A 25,495-nucleotide genomic window follows, 5' to 3' on the forward strand; every position below is an offset into this window, starting at 1 on the left:
CTGGCCAGGCTGGATGGGTGGGCAGAGGCCAATGGGATGAGACTGAACAAGGCCAAGTGCAGGGTTCTACACTTTGGCCACAGCAACCCCAAGCAGCACTACAGGCTGGGGACAGAGTGGCTGAGAGCAGCCAGGCAGAGAGGGACCTGGGGGTGCTGGTAGAGAGGAGCTGAAGGTGAGGCAGCAGTGCCCAGGTGGATGAGAGAGCCAGTGGCATCCTGGGCTGGCTCAGGAGCAGTGTGGGCAGCAGGACAAGGGAGGTTCTTCTGCCCCTGTGCTCAGCACTGCTCAGGCCACCCCTTGAGTGCTGTGTCCAGTTCTGGACTCCTCAATTCAAGAGAGATGTTGAGGTGCTGGAAGGTGTCCAGAGAAGGGCAGCAAGGCTGGGGAGGGGTCTGGAGCACAGCCCTGTGAGGAGAGGCTGAGGGAGCTGGGGGGGTGCAGCAGAGGAGGCTCAGGGCAGACCTCATTGCTGTCTGCAGCTGCCTGCAGGGAGGCTGTAGCCAGGTGGGGTTGAGCTCTTCTGCCAGGCAAGCAGCAACAGAACAAGGGGACATAGCCTCAAGTTGTGCCAAGGGAGGTCTAGGCTGGATGTTAGGAGAAAGTTGTTGTCAGAGAGAGTGATTGGCATTGGAATGGGCTGCCCAGGGAGGTGGTGGAGTCACCGTGGCTGGAGGTGTTGCAGCCAAGCCTGGCTGAGGCACTTAGTGCCATGGTCTGGTTGATTGGTCAAGGCTGGGTGCTAGGTTGGGCTGGCTGAGCTTGGAGGTCTCTTCCAACCTGCTTGATGCTATGGTTCTGTGATACAGGAACACATTGAGATGGGTTTTGATTATCACCAAAGTGGGAGACTCTGCAACTCCCCCACCCTCCAACAAATCCACACCTGCTCCTAGCTTGTATGGTCTGGTATAGGCGATCCTGCTGTGGCAGGGGGGTTGGACTAGATCTTTTGAGGTCTCTTCCAACCCCTGACATTCTGTGATTCTTTGGGGGAAAAAAAAACCAAACAAAACAAAACCAAACTTTTTTTCCCCCAAGAAACTGTCATGGATTGAGTCTCGTTTAATCTCGGCTCAGTTCCGTGCAGCCATTGCCATGCCCCAAGCACTGCTCTGAAAGCCTATCTAGAGTAGAGGCGTCCCTGCTAGCGGGCAGCTGCCGTGATTGCCTGGGGAGAGCCCTCTAGTGGCGAAACAGGAGAGGTGCTGCTAGAGGCTTTCTGTCGCCCCGCGCGTCTGAGGCAGACTATTGCCCTGCACTGCAGTATGGGGAGAGGGAGAAAAAAGAGGTAAGAAAAAAAAAAAGGTCCTTGTTGATTAGACCAGGTTAAGTGCTTAAGGAGTTGTATAAAGTGTGATTGTCGTCCTCCCTGTGTCTTAATTCCCCTTTTCCTAAAGAAAAAAAAAGAAAACAGTCTTCTTACATTAGATGTGCTGTGTCTTTTGTTTGTTGGGGTTTTTAATAGCAAAATCCTGCACATCTTAGCATAGGTAGAGGGTAGGATAACCCTTGAATAATTATCATAGAGTCATAGAATCAGTCAGGGTTAGAAGGGACCACAAAGATCAGCCAGTTCCAACCCCCCTGCCATGCCCAGGGACACCCTACCCTAGAGCAGGCTGCACACAGCCTCAGCCAGCCTGGCCTCAAACACCTCCAGCCATGGGGCCTCAACCACCTCCCTGGGCAACCCATTCCAGCCTCTCACCACTCTCATGCTCAACAACTTCCTCCTCACAGCCACTCTGACTCTCCCTACCTCCAGCTTTGCTCCATTCCCCCCAGTCACTCCCTGACAGCCTAAAAAAGTCTCTTCTCTGCTTTTCTGGAGGCTCCTTTCAGATCCTGTAAGGCCACAAGAAGATCACCTCATTATTGGCTCTTCTAGGAAGCAATACAATTTTAGATGAGCTTCTGAGAAAGTTCTGTGTTCCTGTGGTATCAGCATTTAATATATAAACTCCAGAAAAGGTGTATCCACTACTTTCCCTTCATCCACTGTGATTCATCCATTCTGATAAACCTCCCCTTCTTCAGTTGGAGAAGAAGAAAATGTCAGCATATTCTGCATAGGTTGACAAAACTGGGGAACATTCATTTTGCTGTGCTAGCCACGCACTGCAATCCTCTGAGCCCTGCCATTTCATAGAATCATAGGATGCTAGGGGCTGGAAGGGACCCCAAAAGATCATCTGGTCCAGCCCCCCTGCCAGAGTTCTTCCCCCAGCCCACCATGTAGCTGCTCATCTCACAGTTGGACAACTTACTCAGAAGGATGCTGTGAGAGACAGTAACAAGTGCCTTCACTAAGATCCCCAACAGCTGCACCTACCACCTTCCCCTCATTCACTGGCAGGTGACCTTATCATAGGCAAATTTAAAATGAGTTGAACTGGCTTTGGCCTTTGTTGACTGTGTTGACTGTGCCCCATGATGGTATTGTTCTTTAACTGCTGTCATGGGCTAAGTTGAATATTGGCTGCTGTTATTCAAAACCATCCTGTTTCATGCCAGCTTCAAAATGGAAGTGCTGGCTGGAGCAAAGTGTTGTGGGGCATGAAGAGAAGTGCCATGGTCTGGTTGACTGGCCAGGGCTGGGTGCTAGGTTGGATTGGCTGAGCTTGGAGGTCTCTTCCAACCTGCTTGATTCTATGCTTCTATTAAAAACTGACCTACTTTTAATGGACAGTTAACCTCTCAAAAGCAGATCACCAGCAGACACTGCAGACTAGCTCCCTAGTAGCATAAAAAACTTTGCTCTCTTGTAATCCAAGTGAGCAACTTTGCTGACCTTAAACTTATTACATGAAAAATGTTAACTGTTCTGTGGTCACTGTGTCGTTTCCGTGTCGTTTCCTCAGAGTCCTTCTCCGAACACAAGAGAAAAACAAAACAGAAGATACTAAGCAGCCACGGAGACACACAGTGAGTCACAAAGTGACCTGAGATGTTGGCTGTGTGCTGCCAGAGTGAAAAGCCAAGATTCTGCACTGCCTGGGAGGCTGTGGCTGTGGCAAGGGATGACAGACATCAGCACAGCCGACAGCCTTCCCTATAGGCGCTGAAGTGGGCATCCTTGTGGTGGCGTTAATTCTCTCCCGACAAAGACCTGATGTGTTTCATTGTGTTGCAGACGAGGTTCCAGGAGTGCACTCAGCCTTGCTATTGAAATTCCAGTGACGTTTTACTCAGGCACAGCAGGCAGGCTTTGGAAAGCCTCACCATAGGCTGCTTTGAACTCTTCCTACAAAGAACAAGTGTATATCCTTTGGTTCGCTCTAGGAAACCCATTAATGAACAAGTGCTATTTAATGGAGTGGTGTCTAAACCAACATTGAAAGCCTTCAGAAGAAGTCTAGTGTCCTGAGACCCTCACAGCATAGCAGAGATGAGCTCTGGAAGATAGGGTTTCACAAGCAGGAGAACATCAGCAAACAAATGGAGCAGTCAAGCTCCATCACCACATTCAACCCCCGCCCAGGCCTTTCTCAACCTCTAGCCAAGGGGGGAGTCATCTTCTTGGAAGCTGGAAAACATGCACCCTATGATGGCCTGGGTCACCACCAGCTTGCTGCCTGCTGTGACATAGTGCCTGGGTTGGAACCCGGCGCTTGTGTCACTTCAGATCCTGTAACTCCATGTCAGCATTCTGAAAGAAGGCAGTGCAGCAGCGGCCGTGTGGCCGAGGGCAGGAGCGTGCCTTGAGCTGATCCTCTCCTTCTTTGAGCCGAGGCTTGAAAAAGCAGGACCATTTCAGCAAAGAAAGGGATCAGCTACTCTCCATCACCTCTGGCAACTCTTTCCAAGGGCTCTACAAGAGCCCTTTGTGTCAGTATCCTTGTAGAATGTAGCACATCTCTGCATTTGTGACTGAGGAAGGCATCAGGCCATAGTCTGGTCCTGCCTGTGTCTGGGTCAGGATAACAAAACCAGGGTCAGGCACCTTCCATCTCCATGCAAAAGTCTGCCCAGTTTTCTACCAGAATCATGAGTCCTTAACTTTTTTCAGTGTCCTTGCAGAACATATCAGATCTGTAGAACATATCCAGCCTCCACCTCTGTGTCTCAGTACAGCAGCACATCGTGGTCTGGTGCTCTGGCCTGTTTTGGCCTCCAGCATCAAAAGGCAGGACAAGAATGGGGCTCCATCACCTCAGAAATGCCCTGCTCCAGCTTTAGCCAGGCCCTTGAACACTTAACTTTGTGTCAGTGTCCTTGTAGAGGGTAGCACATCTTCGGGTTTGTGGCTGAGGAAGGCATTGCACCATGTTCTAGTCCAGACCCTGTCTTGGTCTGTACCTGTAAGAGGTCAGTTGGCAAAACCTGGGTCATCCACCTTCCATCTCTATGAGAAAGTGAAGACACAGAAGCCACAGGACCAGACAAGGACAAGGGATTTAGTGGGGTTGCTTTCCTCCTCCTTGCCAGCATCTCCAGCCAACCCCCTTCTTGCTGATCAACACCTGCAGCTGATTCAGAGCCAGGCTGAGCTGTGGACACAGTGTGCTGCCATGCCCACAGAAAAGAGAATGTGGGACTGACCTGGAGGTGACTGAGGAGACACAGTCTCAAGTTGTGCCAGGGCAGGTCTAGGCTGGATGTTAAGAGGAAGTTGTTGTCAGAGAGAGTGATTGGCATTGGAATGGGCTGCCCAGGGAGGTGGTGGAGTCACCGTCCTTGGAGGTGTACAAAAAAAGCCTGGCTGGGACACTTAGTGCCATGGTCTGGTTGATTGGTCAGGGCTGGGTGCTAGGTTGGACTGGATGATCTTGGAGGTCTCTTCCAACCTGCTTGGTTCTATCATTCTATGATTCTATGATGATAAGATCCATTTCATTTCTCCTTAATCAAACATTGGGTTAAGTTTTGGGTTTTTTAAATATTTTGAAAAGTAAGAGGGGAAAAAAAGAGAGAGAGATTCTACAATACCTCTTTTAAAAACAGATTTAGTGGTTTTCCTCTTCAAAATAACCCAAGTCTCCTCTACAGCATGATCAGCAATCGACAATGACTGTGCTCCCTCTCCTGGTCCTGCAACAGCATTGACGCAAACAGACCTTAACCATGGTGACATCAGGCTGAGGACTGTGCTCAACACAGAGCAAAAATGTAAAGTGTTGTACTGTCTCAGCTTCCTTAAAGATAGAAGTTGCTTCACATGGAAACTAAAGCCCAGTGGAACACAGCCCTGTGAGGGGAGGGTGAGGGAGCTGGGGGTGTGCAGCCTGCAGAAGAGGAGGCTCAGGGCAGACCTCATGGCTGTCTGCAGCTGCCTGCAGGGAGGCTGTAGCCAGGTGGGGTTGATCTCTTCTGCCAGGCAAGCAGCAACAGAACAAGAGGACACAGCCTCAAGTTGTGCCAAGGCAGGTCTAGGCTGGATGTTAGGAGGAAGTTGTTGTCAGAGAGAGTGATTGGCATTGGAATGGGCTGCCCAGGGAGGTGGTGGAGTCTCCGTGCCTGGAGGTGTTGAAGCCAAGCCTGGCTGGGGTACTTAGTGCCATGGTCTGGTTGGTTGGGCAGGGCTGGGTGCTAGGTTGGACTGGCTGAGCTTGGAGGTCTCTTCCAGCCTGCTTGATTCTTTCATTCTGTGATACATCACTACACGACGCAGTAGTCTATTGTGAGTAAAGATAGGTAAGCAAAACAACTTTCACCTGAAATGTGGCAGAAGCTATGCTTTAAAATCATTTCACAGCATTTCTAGTGTGTCCAGCTTGAAGCTCTGACATCTGTAGTGTGAAGCCATAGGAGAAGACTTCGTCACATGGCTTCCCAGCCACAATGTCTGGCATTCAGTATTACAAAACCAAGTATTTCCTACAGCTAAGGTAGCGATTCTGCCACTCGTGATTGCTCTTTCATTTACTACAAGTTTGATTATGATCTAACTGAGCCATCTCAGCAGCAAAAGAGGCTCATGCTGTGGCTCAGGAATGCCTTACCTCCAGCATGGCATATCCTGCACAAAAGCTGGCTTGGGAAAAAAAGTTTTCTCTTTACCTGTTCAGTTTTAAGAAATGTGGGCCAAGGGGTAGCAGGAAAGGCAAAATCAAGACCCTGCATGTTTCCTCATACACTCTGTGTATGACTAACATCTGAAATGGAAAGGATGCTTTGTCTCTTATTTCTGCATGGGATTTACATAGCAAAATACACCACAGAGCACTAAAGCCATAGGCCTATGGCCAAATAGGGAACAGAGCATTAGCTGGTGTATAAGACACACAGTAGACAGGGCTTTGAAACAACGCTTGGGATGGACTTGCCTAGTTACTAGAAAGTCAGCTTCTCTTCCTTAGCAGTAAATCCTCCACACAGAGCATATGCTTCATGACACAAAAGATGAGGCTGCAGCACTGCTGCCTTCAGCCTCACCCAGGCTCATGGAGCCACCATGTTTCTGCAAGGCATAGGGGACCTCATGGTCACCTCTGTTGCTCAAGGGGAATTGGGGAATGTGGGCGGTTGCTTACACCACACGCAGTCACAAAACCCAGGTGTGTCTCTGCCCCACAATTGCTCACACAGACCAGAATTACACAGCTGGTACTTGCTGAGTGCACTGAGAAGATTTCTGGAAGATGAAGCTCTGCTGACTGGTGTCGTAGGGCCTGAGTTATGAGCTCTGCCTCTCCTGCTCCACAGCATTTTGGGGAAAAAAGGAGGCACTAATTACACCCTGGGCCCTTTCCTAGTCATCCTTTCCATAGACACAAGCGGAAGCTAAGCTTAACTTTGCTGCCATTGGCAAAGTGGAGCAATCCTGTCCCTGCCTTAGTACAAGCTAATGAGGTTCCATAGGTGATCATCTTGTGTTACGAAACTGACCCATTTTATTTTCTCCAGCACAAGGCTGTTTAGAGATACACAATACAGACTTGGCATAGTGTGACTTCAGAAGTGTGATGAATGCTGTTCAATATCCACTTGCTGGTAATGTCTCCTTATTCAAATAATAAAACATCATAGACTTTGTAGAATCAGAGAATCAAGCAGGTTGGAAGAGACCTCCAAGCTCAGCCAGTCCAGCCTAGCACCCAGCCCTGCCCAATCAACCAGACCATGGCACTGAGTGCCCCAGCCAGCCTTGGCTTCAACACCTCCAGGGACAGCGACTCCACCACCTCCCTGGGCAGCCCATTCCAATGCCAATCATTCTCTCTGGGACGAACTTCCTCCTAACATCCAGCCTAGACCTCCTCTGGCACAACTTGAGGCTGTCCCTTGTTCTGTTGCTGCTTGCCTGGGAGAAGAGCCCAACCCCAGGCCTGCCCTGAGCCTCCTCTTCTGCAGGCTGCACACCCCAAGCTCCCTCAGCCTCTCCTCACAGGGCTCTGCTCCAGACCCCTCTCCAGCCTTGCTGCCCTTCTCTGGACACCTTCCAGCACCTCAACATCTCTCTTGAATTGAGGAGCCCAGAACTGGACACAGCACTCCAGGGGTGGCCTGAGCAGTGCTGAGCACAGGGGCAGAAGAACCTCCCTTGTCCTGCTGGCCACACATAGAATCAAAGAATCAACAGGTTGGAAGATAATTTTGTATTAGCTGGGCTTTGTCCCAGGCAGATGCCCAGGAGGGTAGCTGAACCATCTCTAGCTGTATATGTATGTATGTATTTGTGTATGTTCATTATCTTTTTATATTTAGCCAATTTTTGTAAATGAGAACTTAATTTGGATCACAAATTCTGAGTAAGTGTGGCAATTACTTTTCTGGGGAGTAAATGCCAAATTCTAAGTGGTGTAAAACTACCAAATTGATATGCTCATCTTGGATGGCAACCTTCAGCTCACACAGAGTAGGTGAAACAATAAAAAGGCAAACAAACACAAGCCATTATAGGTAGATTACAAAGGTCACTAAACTGAGTTAGATAAGACTACTGCAAACTAAGTGCATGCAAACCTGTGAACTTTGGGAGGCATTATACATGAAAACATTTGCACTGCTCTGAAGAACTTAACAAAGTTCTTTCACAATCCAAAATGGAATGAGAGTTGTATTACTTTGTTAACGTTAACACTTTGTGTTGCAAGATTATTGATGTAAAAATTCACTGTGTGCATTCATCCCAAGGATATGGATGTCTAGATTTGTAGTTGGGGGATTTTTTTATTACTGGGTTGCTATTAAATGTGGGGTGTTTTTTTACTCATAGGTTAATACACATGATACAGGAAAGGTTTTTTTCTAAATGTAGGTGTTAAACAGCTCAAACCTACTAAAAATAGGTGCTTTTGCTCCTTTCAAGTAATTAAAATGATTCATTTTCCCCCCTGATGTTTTCTTCAGGGCTGTAATTACACAGACTCAGATGAAATTTAAGGTATATTTTATTTCCTTTGGGCACTTAATTAACTTTATATTGAACAGCTACAGGAGAAATAGACACTTATTTGTCTCATGGAAATACAACATTGTAAAAGTTAATAATTACTTTGGCCCTTTGCACAGGTTCTTGATTGTGTTTCATTAAATGAAATATAATCTTTAGGATTTTTTTCAGCTAAAGCACTGATTTCATGTGTGACCAAAGTTTGAATCATGGAATCAAGCAGGCTGGAAGAGACCTCCAAGCTCAGCCATTCCAACCTAGCACCCAGCCCTGCCCAATCAAGCAGACCATGGCACTAAGTGCCTCAGCCAGGCTTGGCTTCAACACCTCCAGGCACAGCAACTCCACCACCTCCCTGGGCAGCCCATTCCAATGCCAATCACTCTGACAACAACTTCCTAACAACATCCAGCCTAGACCTCCCCTGGCACAACTTGAGGCTGTGTCCCCTTCTTCTGTTGCTGCTTGCCTGACAGAAGAGCCCAACCCCACCTGGCTACAGCCTCCCTTCAGGTAGTTGTAGACAGCAATGAGCTCTGCCCTGAGCCTCCTCTGCTGCAGGCTGCACACCCCCAGCTCCCTCAGCCTCTCCTCACAGGATTTGTGTTCCAGGCCTTTCATAATCTCAAAACCTCTAAAAGCAGCAAAGCTCCTTCAAAGCCCAGGGAGATGATGCTATGGAGGTTATGTTCCCCAGCGATGTTCAGATACACTTCCTGACACTGTTCTCAGCAATTTAATTCACTGTGAACTATTTTGTGTTTTAAAATTGCTATGAAGAACCTAACAATGTTGTGTCATACACAGAAACAATAAGTCACTTTATGTTTCAGAGGAAATGGTTTCTTCACAGCTAGTAAACAGTTTTACTTTTTACTCCTCTAATTCCTGCCATGTAATTAACTAAAAATTGCCTGAAAGATGCTGCATACCACTGGAAGATCTGGGATCTAAATCTTTATAAGACATTCAGATTTCAAGTCTGCAAACTCTAGCCCTTCAAGTGTCACCAGCTGTGTTTATTTTTTATGTGCTTATGTGTGTTTATATGTATTTATTTATTGCAGGTATGTTGAATATTGCCATAGAAGTGTGAGAGCAGCATACTTCTATCAGCACAGTCATGTTCAGAAACTACCACATGCTGACACATCTTATGCAAAGCATAACATCTATTGATGAAATCCTTTTATGATCACAGATTTCATCTACTTAGAGCACTGTGTTTCTGAGTGGCTGGAAAGTGGTTTAGAAAATGAAACATCAAAGGCAGAGAAGTTGCTACCATGATTATATGGGAGGAAGCCTTAGAGTCTGTGTTTTCTTGCTGGATATTGTATATTCAAGGATCAAAGGTAGTTACTAAGATGAGAGTGATGTGGACCAACACAGTGCTTGCCTGAATTATTTCCACTAGACACTGGGTTTTGCAAAGGATTAAGGACCAGATCCAAACCCAAATTTAGATTCTTATCACAATGCTTAATTTCTATGTCCCTGTCCCCTACAAAGGCCCATTCTAATCCCAAGCTTAGTGTCCATTTTCACATGTTCAGGAGGAGTTAACATAGAAGTTGGTGACTGTGAGCCAAGGACATTTTAGATGTCTACAAAACAGTCTCCAGAGAATTTCCAGCTCCGGTGATTTTGTGTCTGTGGATTGCAGATGCTGCTCATTCTCAACTGGGAAAGGAAATCAAAGTATAACTTGTAAATAGGATGTCCTCACTGAAGAACCTCCTAAGCTGGCAGTTTGTTTGGCTTACTACATTCTCCATTTTTCAACAAAACTTCAAGGATGACAACCGAGCCAGAAATAATAGTGTGCAGGCAGCCTTAGACTCATCCAGCTCTGATTTAGCTGTCTACCCAGACACTGGATTTCTTGACAGTCTCTCTGCTGAGTGGCATGGATAATGATAAATGAGGGTTGAGAACTGCCAATGACAGCAGAAGTACCAGTGGTCTGTGGTGGGTTCCCATGTGCAGGATGAAACTTTGGATGAACCTGAAGGAGATCTCATGTCAGAAAAAGAGACACGCTTGGCTGAATGGGGAGATTTGGTTGCAATGTCAGGAAAAGGATTGCTGACAGTCATTGGAAGAAGGGAAGGCCACTGAGGAGTACTACAAAGCAGTGAGGCTATGCAAGGAGAAAATTAGAAGGGCCAAAGCCCAGACAGAAATTCATTAGGCTTCAGCTGTCAACCAGAATAGGAAATGCTTCTACAAATACAAAAACAACAGAAGGAGGACTTGAAGGGAATCTCTGTCATTTGTTGGATGCAGGGGGAAACACAGTGGTAAAGGATGAGGAAAAGGCTGAGGTACTCAATACCTTCTTTGCTTCAGTCTTTAGTAGTAAGACTACTACTAAAGTAGTCTTACTACTTTAGTAGTAGTTTGATAGACATCCTGCCCCCTGAGCTGGAAGATAGGGATGGGAACAGAATGAAGCCTCCATAGTCAAGACAAGATGGTTACTGCCATGCTGCACCACTTAGACATCCACAAGTCTATAGGGGCAGATGTCATACACTCAAGAGAGAAGCGATGGAAGTACTCATCGAGCCACTTTCCATAGTTTACCAGCAGACCTGGCTAACCAGGAAGGGCCTCTTTGACTGCACACTTGATGGATTGCTATCCACACTGGTGGATAAGCAGTTAACTACGGGACAGCAATGTGCCCTTGTGGCCAAGGACAGTGGGATCTTGGGGCATATTAAGAAGTGTGTCCAGCAGATCAAGGGAGGTTCTCCCCCTCTACTCTGGCCTGCTGAGACCTCATCTTGAGTACTGTGCTTCACAAACCCATGCTGATCCATAACAAACTGGCCCTGAACACCTGGTTGTCCTCCATAGGCTGCATAAGGGCACTCAAGATGATCTGCTGCATGACTTTTCCCAGGCACCAAGGTCAGACCAACAGGTCTGTAGTTTGCTGGATCTTTCTTCCTAATCTTCTTGTAGACATGTCCAGAGTCTGCATGTCCAGAGAAGTGCAACAAAGGTGGTGAACGGTCTGGAGAACAAGTCTTATGAGGAGCTGCTGAGGAACTGGGGTGTTTCAGTCTGGTGAAGAGGAGGCTGAGGGGAGACCCTATTACTCTCTACAAATACCTGGAGTGAGGTTGTAGTGAGGCAGGTGTCAGTCTCTTCTCCCCAGTATGAGGATAGGATGAGAGGCAATAGCCTCAAGTTATGCCAGGGGAGGTTTAGATTGGGTATTATGGATAATTTGGAAAATTTCTTAACTGAAAGAGTTATCAAATACTGGAATAAGCTTCCCAGGGAGGTGGTTGAATTCTCATCCCTGGAAGCATTTAAGACACAAAAGATGTCATGCTGGAGGTTATGGTTTAGCAGCTGACTTGGTAGTTAGGTAATGGTCAGACTTGACAATCTTATTCTTTTTCCAACAGAAATAATAGTATGATTCTTATATCCAAACTTGACTTAAACCTCCTGCTCCCTGTAAGTCCCTTTCCTGTTATACCAACTCCACATGACAAAGGTAGGAATTCAATTGCAAACTCAGCCAAGACCATGGTTGCTGTCTAAGGAACCTGAAGTTCCTTTCTATCTGAGAAAACCAGGCAGGCAGCTTCAATGTCATCCATTTGCTTCAAATACTTTTGTTCACCAACTGTGCAAACACTCACTTAGGAGTTCAAGTGAGACTCCGGTCTTTCAGAAACCCACCAAGCTGGCTGCAGTACACTGACTCTATGGTCTGCCTTTCTGTGCACTTAATCCAGGCTGCCAGTGAAAGCAGCAACAGGCATTAACTTCTAATGGGAAGGCTCCGCACCGCTGCACACTACCTTTGTAGGTCAGGTCACAGAACCAGGGTGGGAAGGGACCACAAGGAGCAGCCAGTTCCACACCCCTGCCATGCCCAGGGACACCCTACCCTAGAGCAGGCTGCACACAGCCTCAGCCAGCCTGGCCTCAAACACCTCCAGCCATGGGGCCTCAACCACCTCCCTGGGCAACCCAGTCCAGCCTCTCACCACTCTCCTGCTCAACAACTTCCTCCTCACCTCCAGCCTGAATCTCCCCACCTCCAGCTTTGCTCCATTCCCCCCACTCCTCTCACTCCCTGGGAGCCTGAAAAGTCCCTCCCCAGCTTTTTGCAGCCCCCTTCAGATGCTGGAAGGCCACAAGAAGGTCACCTGGGAGCCTCCTCTGCTCCAGCCTGCACAGCCCCAACTCTTTCAGTCTGTGCTCACAGCAGAGCTGCTGCAGCCCTCTGAGCATCCTCCTGGCCCTGCTCTGGACACTCTCCAGCATCTCCACATCCCTCTTGTAATGGGGGCTCCAGAGCTGGATGCAGGACTCCAGGTGGGGTCTCAGCAGAGCACAGCAGAGGGGCAGAATCACCTCCCTCCACCTGCTGGCCACACTTCTGCTGCTGCAGCCCAGGCTCTGCTTGACTTTCTGGGCTGCAAGTGCACACTGCTGGCTCCTGCTGAGCTTCTCATCCAGCAGCACCCCCAAGTCCCTCTCCTCATGGCTGCTCTGCAGCCACTCACTGCCCAGCCTAGAGTTGTGCTTGGGACTGCCTCCACCCAGACGCAGGACAGCCCCAGCCGCACTGCCGCTAGGCTGACCTAGCAGCCATGTGGGCACAGCTCCTTTGTCAGGCCCACCTCACAGGGCCCAAAGCAGCTGGGGAACCACCATATGCAGGTCGGTGTCGGCACCAAGCAGCGCACTGCCGTGCGCAGTCCCACTCCACACAAGGCTTACGCTGGGATGACACTCGACCATTGCGGCCAATGTTCGTATTTCCAGGTAGCTTTTTTCACTATCCCTTTAAAACTGACAAAAGCAACAAAACAAAACAGCCCCAAAAAACTCCAATTGTCTTCGTCCTGTCAGTTGCAAACATCCAGCTCCCGCCGCCAGGGAGGCAACGCTCATTGTGCCTCCCCTCCTCCTTCTCCAGGGCGCAGAACATTTGCCACTACCGAGAGTCTCCGACAGAAAGCGAGCCCGCTCCGGCCCCGCGGCAGGGCGGCGGAACACGAGCAGCGCACGGCCCGCGCCCACCGCAGCCGCTGTGGCACCTTCCGCCGCGGCCACCTCCCGCCGCGGCCACCTTCTCCCCGGCACCGCCACCTCCCGCCGCGGCCACCTCCTCCCCGCCGCGGCCACCTCCTCCCCGGCACCGCCACCTCCTCCCCGGCACCGCCACCTCCTCCCCGGCACCGCCGCCTCCTCCTCCCCGGCACCGCCGCCTCCCCGCCGCGGCCACCTCCTCCCCGGCACCGCCGCCTCCCCGCCGCGGCCACCTCCTCCCCGGCACCGCCGCCTCCCCGCCGCGGCCACCTCCTCCCCGGCACCGCCGCCTCCCCGCCGCGGCCACCTCCTCCCCGGCACCGCCGCCTCCCCGCCGCGGCCAACTCCTCCCCGGCACCGCCGCCTCCCGCCGCGGCCATCCCCTCCCCGGCACCGCCGCCTCCCGCCGCCGCCACCTCCTCCCCGCCCGGCCCGGCAGGCACCGCGCGCCGCCGTCCTCGCGAGGCTGCGCACTCTCGCGGCGGGGCTGCCGCCATCTTACCGCTGGCTCGCCGCTCGGTGCAGCGCTGCGGCTGAGGGCAGGGGGGGTGCGTCTCTCAGCCGCGCTCACAGCTCCGCACTCTTCAGGCCCCTCGGCAGCTCTTGTCCTTCGCCCGCCGTTCAGGCGGGACGAAACTGCGGAGCGGCCAGACCGCTTTCTCCTGCTAAGGAGCGGCGAGAGCGGGACCCGCAGGGAGCAGCCTCCGCTCGGCTGGTTCCGCCCCCTTCGTGTGGCTGGGCCTCCGGCCTCTGCCAGGCGCTCTCTGCCGAACGGAGCGGCAGCCGCGGCCTTAGCGGGTGGAGGGAGGTGCGGCAGGAGCCGGGGTCCCGGCCGGCGGGGCGGCGCGGACCCCGCCGCCGTTGTTGCTGCTGCTGCCGGGGAGGCGGGGGGCCCGGGCCGCTCTGGATGGTGGTTAAAATGATCATAGAAAACTTCGAGGCGCTGAAATCCTGGCTCAGCAAAACCTTGGAGCCCATGTGAGTAGTCGCGACCCTTTCTCTCTCTTTCTTCCCCGTCCCTTCCAAAATAAACCTTCCCTTGGAAAAGACGGTGGTCCTCAGAGAAGGGAGAGGCTTTGCCGGAGAGGCCCGTGAGGACATCCCAGGAGATGCCCTCCACAGCGCCCTTCTTTCCTCGTCGCCTTCTATAGGGGGCTGCGTCGTTCCCCTGCTCTACCGGCGCCAACCTCGGCTGGAGGTAGGACCGTCTTTCTCCGGAGGATGCAGCTTCCCCCCCCTAGCGACCGCCTTCGTCTTTCATTTTGTAGCCCTGGGTAAACGGGAGATAATGTGTCTGCGTGTGCAGCTCGCTGTTCCCTGCTCAGCCCGTGTACAGGCCAGGTTAGCAACCGCGGCCTGCCTCCTTGGCCAGTGGTACTCACTGAGAGAGCTCAGATGCTGTTGGGATGTTTTCAGAGATCCTGAGATCTTCCCTGTAGCATTTTCATAGATTCGTTGCACGTCGTTCTCAGTTGTTTTGAGTATTTGACGTGGTCTTGTTTCCCTCCTCCTGAATAAAAATTGCATCAGTAGAGCGCTTGGGAGTAAGTACCTCAGAGAATAATTTGTTTGTGAATACCTGTTTGGCCTCTAAGCATAGCATTCATGTGAGTAATTGGAGTTCTTCTGCAAATAAGTCAACGTCTTCTCTGATTTTAGTGGAACCGAGACGTGGACTTGGTTTTAAAGGTTTCATCTTCTCCAGTATGGTGTCTATAGACGTTACAGATCAAAGCATCCACTTGACATTTCATGTAGAGGCACCATTTTAACACGGCTAAATTAAATCATCCGAGCCCGATTCGAGTCAGTAGAACTAAGATACTATTTCCGGTAACTTCTGAGGTATGTGCCCACTGTTGGTTTTCACTCTGATGCTGTCAAATGGGAGTTAAAAAGAAAAGACAGTCTGCTCCCATGGCCATTAGTTAAATATAAGCATCTATATGTAGAGTTTGTATGGTTTGTGCTGAAATAACTTGAAGTTATTAAATGCTAAGACAGTTTTAGGAGAGCTTCACTTGTGTTTGGGGGATGGGTGTGGTGTTCGTAAGGTCAACTGAGCCTTGTCCAAACCACACTGAAACGGATGAATGAACTTAATTTCATTAGATTTTGATTTAAACCTGCAGCATATTATGCTGAGTGCTTTTTTAAAAGAAGATTTTATGCTTAAGAAAACAAATCACCTTCTTGTAAAGGTATAGTTTGGGAAAGGTGAATTAATCTTTGTCTTGGGTCAGTGTAAGGTAGTGTTAGAATAACAGCACATTGATGAGGTGATATTAGAACAACAGCCGGTTGTGTTTTATGGTAATAGATCTAGCCAGTCCTCTGGTGCAGAATGCTCCTTGTTAGTCTCTGGATACTTTCTTGCGTTCTGTTAATGGCAATCAGCAGTTTGATACCAGTGTGTAGAGTGTACTGTTCAAAAAGCTCGGTCCGGTCTTTTCTGAAATACATATTGGCAGTTTGAAGTGGTAAATCATACAGACTTACCTCTCAGTCGCTCAGCAGCTGGGGATTGATACCTTAGTTTCAAACAGCAGTAAACATTTTAAAATCCTGTGAAATCTGAAACTGGAAGTCTGCTAGTGGTGTTCACAGGAGGGTTTCAGCTGACTTTGTAAACCTTTTGTTCAGTAAATACATTAAGTTCTTTGGATTTTGCAGGCCTATATTCAAAATTAATTTATACAGTTTTTCTGCAGTTTCTTTATTAGTATTCATCAGAAACTGAAGCTTAACTTTCACCAGTGAATAATGAATATTTTCTGTTTACAGTATAAAAAGTGTCTAAAGCTTGCCAGATAGTATTTAGCTAGAGGTTAGTATGGCTCCTTAGTCTTTCCTCATTTGTTTGTGATTTATAGTAGTAACTTCTTATTCTCGAGTGTACTCTGTTCTATGTTTCTCTATTTGCTTGAATGTTGAACTGTGATATCTGTTAGTGATAGGAGTTGAAAGGTGAAATTTGGATGATCAGATTTTGTGATCGGTACCATTTTTTGCTTTTTAGCACAAAAAGAACCACCATATTTCTGATCAGTTTCATGTGGTGTGCGAGCAGTTCAGTTGTGGTTCTTATGCTGGAGAATTATATTGTGGGGTCAGAAATTGCTGACCTGGAGTATGTTGAGTTCTCTGAATTTTTAGCTTCAGATGGAAGCAAGCCAGTGGGGACTGTTAATTCAGCTGTCGTTCAGTTTTGTGCAGTGTCCTACGTAACTCCCGTTATTCTAGTAAATGTTGGAATCGGTGGAGAAGTATTTCCTAGCAGTCAAATACTCTTGGATATGTTTCTGATATTAGCTATATGAGGTGTGTGCCTACAGCTGTCACTTCTGGCAGTACAAAAATTTAAGTATGGAGTTCTTAAAAAGTAACTCTAGGTGCAGTGGTAGTACAATGAGAACCCAAATGCTGGTTATCTGGACGTGTTACCGTAGCCTGAAAATGACATTTAACTTGTCTTTTCCGTAATGAAAGGGGGAAAAAAAGGAGCCAACCGTTCTTATCTTGTGTCTTGAAACCTTTATCTACAAGATAAAATGACAGTGTATTAGATCATTATGGCATTGGTGTAGTTTTAAGGAGAGAAGTGTGATTAAGAAGATACATATGTGTGTGTGACATTTACATAGGTCCGTATTTATCTAGAATTTAGTAGATAGAACATGATTTTTTTTCCCAAGTTGCCTATTTCTGAATACCTAGCAGCTTTTAGTCAGGATTTATGTAGCTTGTTCAAAAGGCCGTAACACAGGTACTTCTGAAGCATAGTGTTTCAGAACTAGACAACAGCAATATCAATAACGATAGGTTCATTTTGTCATGAAGTTTTATCTTTGAACTATGCTAAAGCGTTAGCAAGAATGCTAACTTTTTGGTGTAATGAAAGGTGTATTATATAATCGTATGGACTGGAGGACATCATTTGGTTGTTGGATTATGTTCTCGTTGTGCATCTTGAAACCCTGTTCACAGTAGGTGAGAATGTTTGGAGGAGAGGGCTGATGAAGGATTTCAGTTTGGGAATTTTTTGTTTGTGGTGCATTGTTGGGATTGTTCATTTTGAATTGCTCTAATGCTTTTGGCAAGAAAAGCATTGGTGATGCTCCATGCAAACACTCCTTATCTGAATTTGGTATTGTTGCAGTGAAGCAGAAACTGTAAATGTTTCAGCATGGCAGCATTTGCAATCTGGCTCTGCTTTAGGGATAGTAGTTATCTAGTATCTCCCCACAGCTATCTAAAGAGGCTGCTTTTGTGGTTTTGGAAATAACTCCTTGGATAGCTCAGTTTGGTGTACCAAGTACTACTATATATGCACACAAAACCATAACAGATACAGCTGTAGTAAAATAATGTAAACAGTGGCAATAGTATTTTTGTTTGCTGTGGTTGCTCTGTATTTGACTAGAGCTATCTGTTAAATTCAACTACACTCAGCTTTGTAAAGAAGGCTTTGTCAAGTCCTCTTCAGCAGTATGCTTAGTTTCTAGTGTTACACACTTCTTGTCCATGTCCTGGGTCCTGTGAAAGTGTTACAAAATGACACTAAACTTGGAATATAACCTTATGTCTGTCACTTTTGATTTTCTGTGCTAACAAGGTTCTCTCTGAGTCATGTCTATTGTGATGGATTTCTTTCCTGCAAGTTAATTCCAGGTCCTGTGTAGTCTGTTAGCAAAGTTCTAAGCAGAGATGTCTTTTTCATTTTTTTTCTTGAATTTATTTGAAACTGCTTGTGAAAAAGAAACAGCCTTTTTGTGCTAAAGCTGCACTCATCGTTCTGCATTTTAAGACTTGATAATGTTCTCCCCTTGCCCTAGTTCTTTCCAGTGGAAAATTGTCTTGTTTGTAATTACTTTGTGTAAAATAAAATTAATTAAAATCTTCTGCTGGCTTACTGAATTTTACTTACAACTTGGTGAAGTCTCTCATATCTACAGCTTCACTGTATTTACACTTTTATGAAGGTTTACATACCTGCTGAATTAGACTTGCAAGGAGGATGAAAAAATACCTAAGCCAATATTTATGCAGCTTTTATACATCCATTAAAATGGAAAGGGTTTTTTTTTTCCCCTGGTTGATCCTGTAAGTGATCATGAAGATGTCAGAAAGAATAAAATCCAGATTGTTTAAATAATATTTTGAGTATATGTATCATGGGAATTATAATAAACAGTCATATGCTTAGGCATTCAGTTACCCCTTCACTGTTCTATTTCTGTTTGTCCTGCTTTTCAACCTATAAGTAGTATTTTTTGGCTGTTTGGATCTTTGCTTAGTTCTTAACAGATTACTACTTAGTCATAGTCACCTACTTAAGAAAGGTAGTGAGGGGAAAAAAAGCTTTAGCAGTGGTGTAACAAATATGCTAATAGGTCAAAATACCAAAAGGTAGAAATAAGTTAAAATTAAAAACTTCTGCATTCCTTTCTCCATGTATGTATCACACCATCCTGCCACTTACACTCATTGTCCCACCAGAAAGCTTCAGTCTTGTTTCCTGTGAAAATTCCTAAAAGCAATAGATGTTTCTTTTAATTTCACTTACTCTGTTAACACTTAACATTAAGCTATTTTTAACTAAGATAAGAGAAACTGTCTTTGGTATGTCACTGTCTTGACACTAGTGAACTTACTCTTCTGTAATGAAGAGTAACCCAAGGAGAGCTGCTGTATTTGAGAAATTGAGATTCCTAATTTACAGTGCTGGTACTACTAAACTTTTATGAAAAATACTATAGTAGAATAAAAATATTGTTATTATAAACTATAATTGAAAGCAGAAAATAGAGGAGAAAATTACTCTTATTACAGGAAACCTTTCTTGTTCTTAAACTGAACATCAGCAGCAAAATCGAACCCTTTGGCTGCACTGCAATTTAGAGACACTGATGATTTTTGCTTTCTGCACTGAATGCATGTTGGATAGCCAGCAAGCTGATGTCTGTTTTGCCTCATGAGAGCTGTCCTGAATCTAGGGTGGCATTTAAGCTTCTGATTACTGGTTGCAGCTGTATGAACATGTCAGATCTCAGTGTCACAAGAATTTAGAATTGGTAACTTATTTGATGTTGTTGGAAGCTGTTGCATTCCTCAGTGTGTTTCTGTTATTTCAAATACTGACAAAAAGTTAATGAAAGTGAACATTTTAAGTGGTCCTTGTCATTTACACTAGAGAGAGATCTTGCAGAGTGAGTTAGTCATTCATTTTACTTACTGATAGTGCAGCTTGCAATAGTGTTTTTTTTTTTTTTTTATTTGGGGGAGGAGATAGGGATTTTTTGTTTGTTTGGTGGGTTTTTTGGTTGTGTTTTGTTTTTGAGATAGAAACAGAACAGAATGGTACAGTCACCTAAATTAGATGAGCTGTGCTGCCCAATATGCAACATTGCACCCACTCAGCCCTGCAAACACAAAACATATCTTTCAGCTGTAAGATGCAACCGTGTCCACATTGGTTAGTGTTAAGAGCTGAGCAGTCTTCTAGAGAAGTATAATTTCAATCTGTAGGCAACAAAATTAGGCTCTAGTTGTAAATTCTTGGGTTCAGAGTGTGAGAAGTAATGTGTGCCTACATGTTATTTCCTTTATGGAAAGGCCATTCAGTGCCTGGAGGACTTCATACATGTCTTTACAGTTCCAGTGTGTTGTGCTATTTTAAATTTGTCAAGGAAGTAGTTTCAGGGCTTGCAATACATCCATTTTAGAAAATGAAGGGAAAAACCCTCAGGTAGTTTCTCTTTCCGTTTAAAGTAGTGCACACACACTAGCTGTGTCCAGCCAGTCTAGATTGAGGATCTTGGCATTAGTTTGAATTAAAGGTGATTAAATATATCAGAAATGAACAAATATAATGGTCACTTTATGGGAATTTCTTTTTGATCCTCGCTCTTGTCCCTCTCCAAATCACATTTTTTCCCCTTATGTGAGTAGCTGTGTTGATTTAGGAAAACTGACAGATTACAGTTTGACAGCTTCAGCATGGAATTTTTTTTTTTCTTCCAGATGGTAGAAAAGTTCCATGTCCTATAGTTAAACACCACTGCATATCTGCCTTTGAGAATTTAGATACATTTTGTGAACATTTTCACCAGAGGGCAGACTTTGTAATACTACTTTTTTTTTTTAAGACACGTGGAAAAGTATGAATTAAGTTACATTGCCAAAAAGCTTAAAAAATCAAATTAATTTTCCACATGATGGTTGAGTTGTCTTATGCTTGTAAAATTTAAGCAGCACTTTCTTGTGCAATGGTAGTGAGATTTAAAGCAAAATAAAGGATTATCCTCTTGTTAAACTGATTTCTTTAATGTTTACTACAGCACTGTAGTAGCAAGGTCTGTACCAAATAGTGTAGATACTACTTTTAAGAAAAATCATCAAAGAAATTACTCTTTTAGGGCTCCAGTTTACAGTGGTTACTTTACTTAATAAGAACTGACTTAAATGATGAATTGCAGTATGAGGAGTTTTATTGGAGAACTGGACATGTGTAGTTTTTTTTCTGAGAGGCAAATATCTGGATTTATGTTTCCCATTTTTCCTCAAGTTAATTTGTTAATACTTTAAAATACTTTAGCTTGGTATGTATGTAGGAAACCTAGAATATTTGTTGTAGGTTAGATTTGCACCCCAGCAAATTTACTCATTCTGTGCATTGTCTCGTAGAGTGTTAATTGAGGAAGTCAGACTACAGCAGGATACACAACATTAATAAGCTATTTAAATACGTGAAATTTTCAGTTACTTTATCCACTTCACAGCTGTCGTTCTCGAGTCCACTTGCCATTTTTAAATCCATTGTGTTTCTTCTTCTTTCTTCAGGCTTAAGAATTAATCAGGGTTTTTTTGTTTGTTTGGTTTTTTGTTTTCTGTTCATGTGAGTATTTGAGCAGAAGTCCTACCAAGTGCCTCATAGTTGATACTTGCATTGTGGAAAGTACAGAGCCCTGTTACGGACACATGACCTAAGTTCTCAGTTGATAGGTGGAGTATTGTAGTCCAACAGACAATTTCAGATCTGCCTTCCCTTTTGATACCTTTTACATTAAAAATACTCAAACAGCATATGTCTTTTGTGATTTTTTTTTTCCTTTCATTTGAGTATGTATTTTTATAGTGATGCTTGAAATGTATTTTTAGGCATTAGCTTGGCAAAACATGTCCTTACCATACTGTACTCACAGTTTGTGTTTATTCTTTCTTAATATTTGAGGGATACTTAGTGTATGCTTATGTTCAATGTCATAGTTCTTCTACAACGTTTATGCACAAGGGTGTTTTGCTGGTTTAATTTATCTGCCTTTTAAAATTACTTCTAGATGTTTTGGCGAAGTCTAAGTCTGTGTAAGCTCTGTCTTTAAGAGGGTTTATGTGTACAGCTACACCCGTAAGAATTGTTTTTTGCGAAAAGCTGTAATATGTATTCCATATACACTGAATTTAAAAGTTAAGGCTGACACCTGTAATTGCAAAAAATAAAAATCAAAGTGGTCTCACAGAATATATTTAGTATTTCATATTTATTTTGAAACATGTAAATCTGAGTATTTGAAACAGATAAGTGGTGATTAATGAATTGCTAAGTGTTCAAATAATAAAAAAATGTTGACCATGCAGAGAAGTGTGTCCAGTTAAAACACTTTTCCTTTTCAAAAATTCATTATTTGAAAATAAATATTTATTTTTAGGCCTTAAATTTACTCTTAACAACTTAACCATTCCTCTTCTCCTTTATTTTCTTTATTTGAAATGGTAATCTCAAATCATGACTGCAAAATAAGATGGTACTGGACACAAAGGATTTTGAACTCTTCTGTGAAGTTTGTTGTAGCTGTGAACTGTTGTTCTTGTGGTTAAGCATAGTACTTGTGTGTTACTTTTTGAAGATTTTCATATGGTGCCTAGCAGCTGGAATTGTCCAGATAATTGTCTGAAGAAACATGTAGAGCTTTAATAAGATAGTTCTTTCATCTGTGTCTGTGTATTAAATACTGTTTATTAAAGCAGGATTACAAAAGTAATCTCCATGTTTAATAACACAGCAGTGGACACTACATATTGTCTGACTGATAGACTACAGACTGCAGAAAAGCATTATTAGAGGTAAAAGCATTTAGCTTTACTGGGTAGGATCATATATTCAGAAGTGAGTGCAAGAGAACATGTTGCATGTTTAGCTGTATCAGGTACTGGGATACAGGTGGACTAGACAACCTTTAGAGGTCCCCTCCAACCCAAACCATTCTATACATGTGCTGCAGTGGAACTTACGTATACTGTCTGTTAAAGAAAACATGAAAGAGGAAATATGAGAAGTGTATCTCATTACTGTTGTTTATTACTGCTTGCAGCACATACCTGCAAAAAGTTGAGAGGATGAAGAGATAGGATTCAAAAGTGAGAAATGTTGTATTAGATGTTTCAGTACGTGTGAATGTTTTTTTAGTTGTCGCTTTCTAGCATAAAAACGAAGGTATGGCTAAACTTCAGTCAGCTTTTAACACACAGATTCCATCTGTGTTTAGGTCTGTGATGATGTACCATACCATGTTCAAGTTAAGCTAAGGTTTCAAACCTGTATCTAATAATTGTAAATACTTACCCCTCTGTGAACAATAGAATGGAGCAAATAAAATTATTAAGAATTCTGAGTGTAACTTAGGATATTTGAAATGTGTAGGTGGTATTTCAATTAAAAAAAATAAAAATCAAACTCTGAATTGTCAAGCAAGGACCTTTTTTTTGCTTTATAATCTGCAAGAAGATAGCATGATACATACTGTAGGATAAGTTCTTGTGCTACACAGTATATTTTTCTGCTGACATCACTGAATAAAATAACAACTGTAAGAGGGGCATAGAAGGCTTTAGGTTGGACTGGATGAGCTTGGAGGTCTCTTCCAACCTGGTTGAGTCTGTGATTCGAAGAACTGATGAAGTTAGCTCAAAATGGTTGAAAAGTCTGTGTGCACAAAAAAGGTACAGCAAGCATACTGCATATTTTTCACATACGAAGTCTGCTGTCATATAAGCAAATACTGCAGACTGGAGAATGTAAGAACTTGTTTATCAGAAAAGCTCAAGGCACCTACAGTCAAGCCAGCAGATTTTGTTTCAACAGAAGGTGGAGAATTTATGCACGTTTCAGAATTCAGAAAGGAATTGCTTCACAAACAGTACTTGTTTCCATACAAAGCCATTAACAATAATTGCTACAAATTGAAAAAATCTTGGTCTTGACAAGAGTGTGCAGAAAACATAATTTAATGGATTTTTTCAGTCTTTGAACAACAGATGCAGATGCAAAGTCATATGTTTTACATGTAATCACAGGATTGTCAGAGGTGGAAGGGACCTCAAGGATCATGTACTTCCATGCCAGGAGCAGGGACACCTTCCACTAGATCAGGTTGCCCTGAGCCACATGCAGCATGGCCTTAAGAACTTCCAAGGATGGGGCTTCCACCACTTCCCTTGCAACCTGTTCCAGTTTCTCACCACAGTTACGGTGAAGATCTTCACAACATCTAATCTAAATCTACCTTCCTCTAGCTTGGATTAATTCTCCCTAATTCTGTCACTACCTGACACCCTAAAAAGTCCCTCACCAGCATTCTTGAAGGCCCCTTCCAGATACTGGAAGTCTACAATCACCCCTCTTGACCTGATGGCCACACTTTTGGTGCAAACCCAGGATACAGTTGGCTTTCTGGGCTGCAGCTCTACACTGGTGGCTCATACTAAGCTTCTTATGCACCAGCACCCCCAAGTCCTTTTCTTCGGGCCTGCTGTCATGCCAGCCTGTATTGGTGCCTGGGATTGCCCCATCCCAGATGCAGGATCCTGCACTTGGTCTTGTTGAAAACCTCATGAAATTGATTAGCACCCAGCACTCCAGCCTGTCAGGGTCCATCTGGATGGATCCCTTCCCTCCAACTTGTTGGCCGCACTACACAGCTTAGTGTCATCAGTGAACTTGCTGAGGGTGCACTCATTGCCACTGTGCATGTTGCTGATGAAGGTGTTAAAAAAGACCTGTCCCAGTACTTACTTGTGAGGGACTCCACTTGTCACTGGCCTCCACTTGGACATGGACCTATTGACAGCCTCTCTTCAGTTCTTTATTTACTGAGTGGTCCATCCATCAAACCCATATTTTATCAGCTTGGAGATCAGGATATTGTGGGACAGGCTCTGTTCAGGTCCAGATAAATGACAACAGCTGCTCATCCCTTGGCTCTTGATCTTGTGACCTTGTCATAGAAGGCCACCGGGTTTGTCAGGCATGATTTGCCCTTGGTAAAGCTGTCTTAATTGTACCCAATCACCTCTTTGTTACTCTTCTGCTTTGGTGGTGCCTCTAGGAGGATCTGCTCCATGATCTTACCGGGCACAGAAATGAGATTGACTGGCCTGTAGTTCCTTGGATCATCCTTCTTTCTCTGTTTTAAGTCAGCATAGAAAAAAGTCAACCTTTGGCTTGTAAAGGTCATATGAAGTTTAGTTTTAAAAACTAAAAAGAAATCATAGTGATTGTGTTTGCCATTGCTTAATTGGCATCAACTTGAAGTAATTTGTCTGTTAGTATTTCTCAAAAATACTTATTGAAGAGCCAAAATAAATATTCTTACTCTTATGTGCAGGGAAATTTCTAGACTAACAATGTAATAGTAGTAAGAGTTCAGTGTGATTATTTTGCATTGTTCATATGCGGTTCTATTGCACAGGCAGTGATAAATGCTCAGACAGTGCCACAGGAGAAAGTCATTCTGCTTTGGAAATTAGAAGTAACATTTATGTACATTTTAAATTAGGACATTTTCTTGAGTGTGTGTTGGAGATGGGTGGACAGGTTCAAATTCTGAGGTTATTCTAGCATGGACATGCTATGTCTAGCATGGACAGCATTGCTTATGATTTCCAAGATCATCATGATGGGGAGTGAAAGCACTACTTGTTCATTCTTTTATAACAGGTTTTGTTTGCTTATGATTTGAGATTTTGTCCATCTGTGGTTGGTGTGTGATGGTTCCCCCACGCACTTTTGGAGTCTATGTGGCTTTCCATTTT

General features: G+C 44.9%; 1 protein-coding gene across 5 annotated transcripts in view; it reads left to right on the forward strand.

The window, feature by feature from the left end:
• The first annotated feature begins 13,881 nt into the window (after window positions 1–13,881).
• The window catches only part of RBM26 (RNA binding motif protein 26), a 54,668-nt gene continuing 43,054 nt past the window's right edge, over window positions 13,882–25,495 (forward strand). For 3 of the 5 annotated variants that reach the window (XM_064143914.1, XM_064143919.1, XM_064143917.1), the window contains exon 1: window positions 13,882–14,383. In XM_064143914.1, the coding sequence (XP_063999984.1) occupies window positions 14,313–14,383 (71 nt within the window). In that variant the 5' untranslated portion in view covers window positions 13,882–14,312. The remainder of the gene's footprint in view (window positions 14,384–25,495) is intronic. The other 2 variants (XM_064143916.1, XM_064143918.1) reach the window with 1 other exon arrangement.

This window comes from Pogoniulus pusillus, chromosome 5 (assembly GCF_015220805.1).
Source record: "Pogoniulus pusillus isolate bPogPus1 chromosome 5, bPogPus1.pri, whole genome shotgun sequence".
Taxonomy (NCBI): domain Eukaryota; kingdom Metazoa; phylum Chordata; class Aves; order Piciformes; family Lybiidae; genus Pogoniulus; species Pogoniulus pusillus.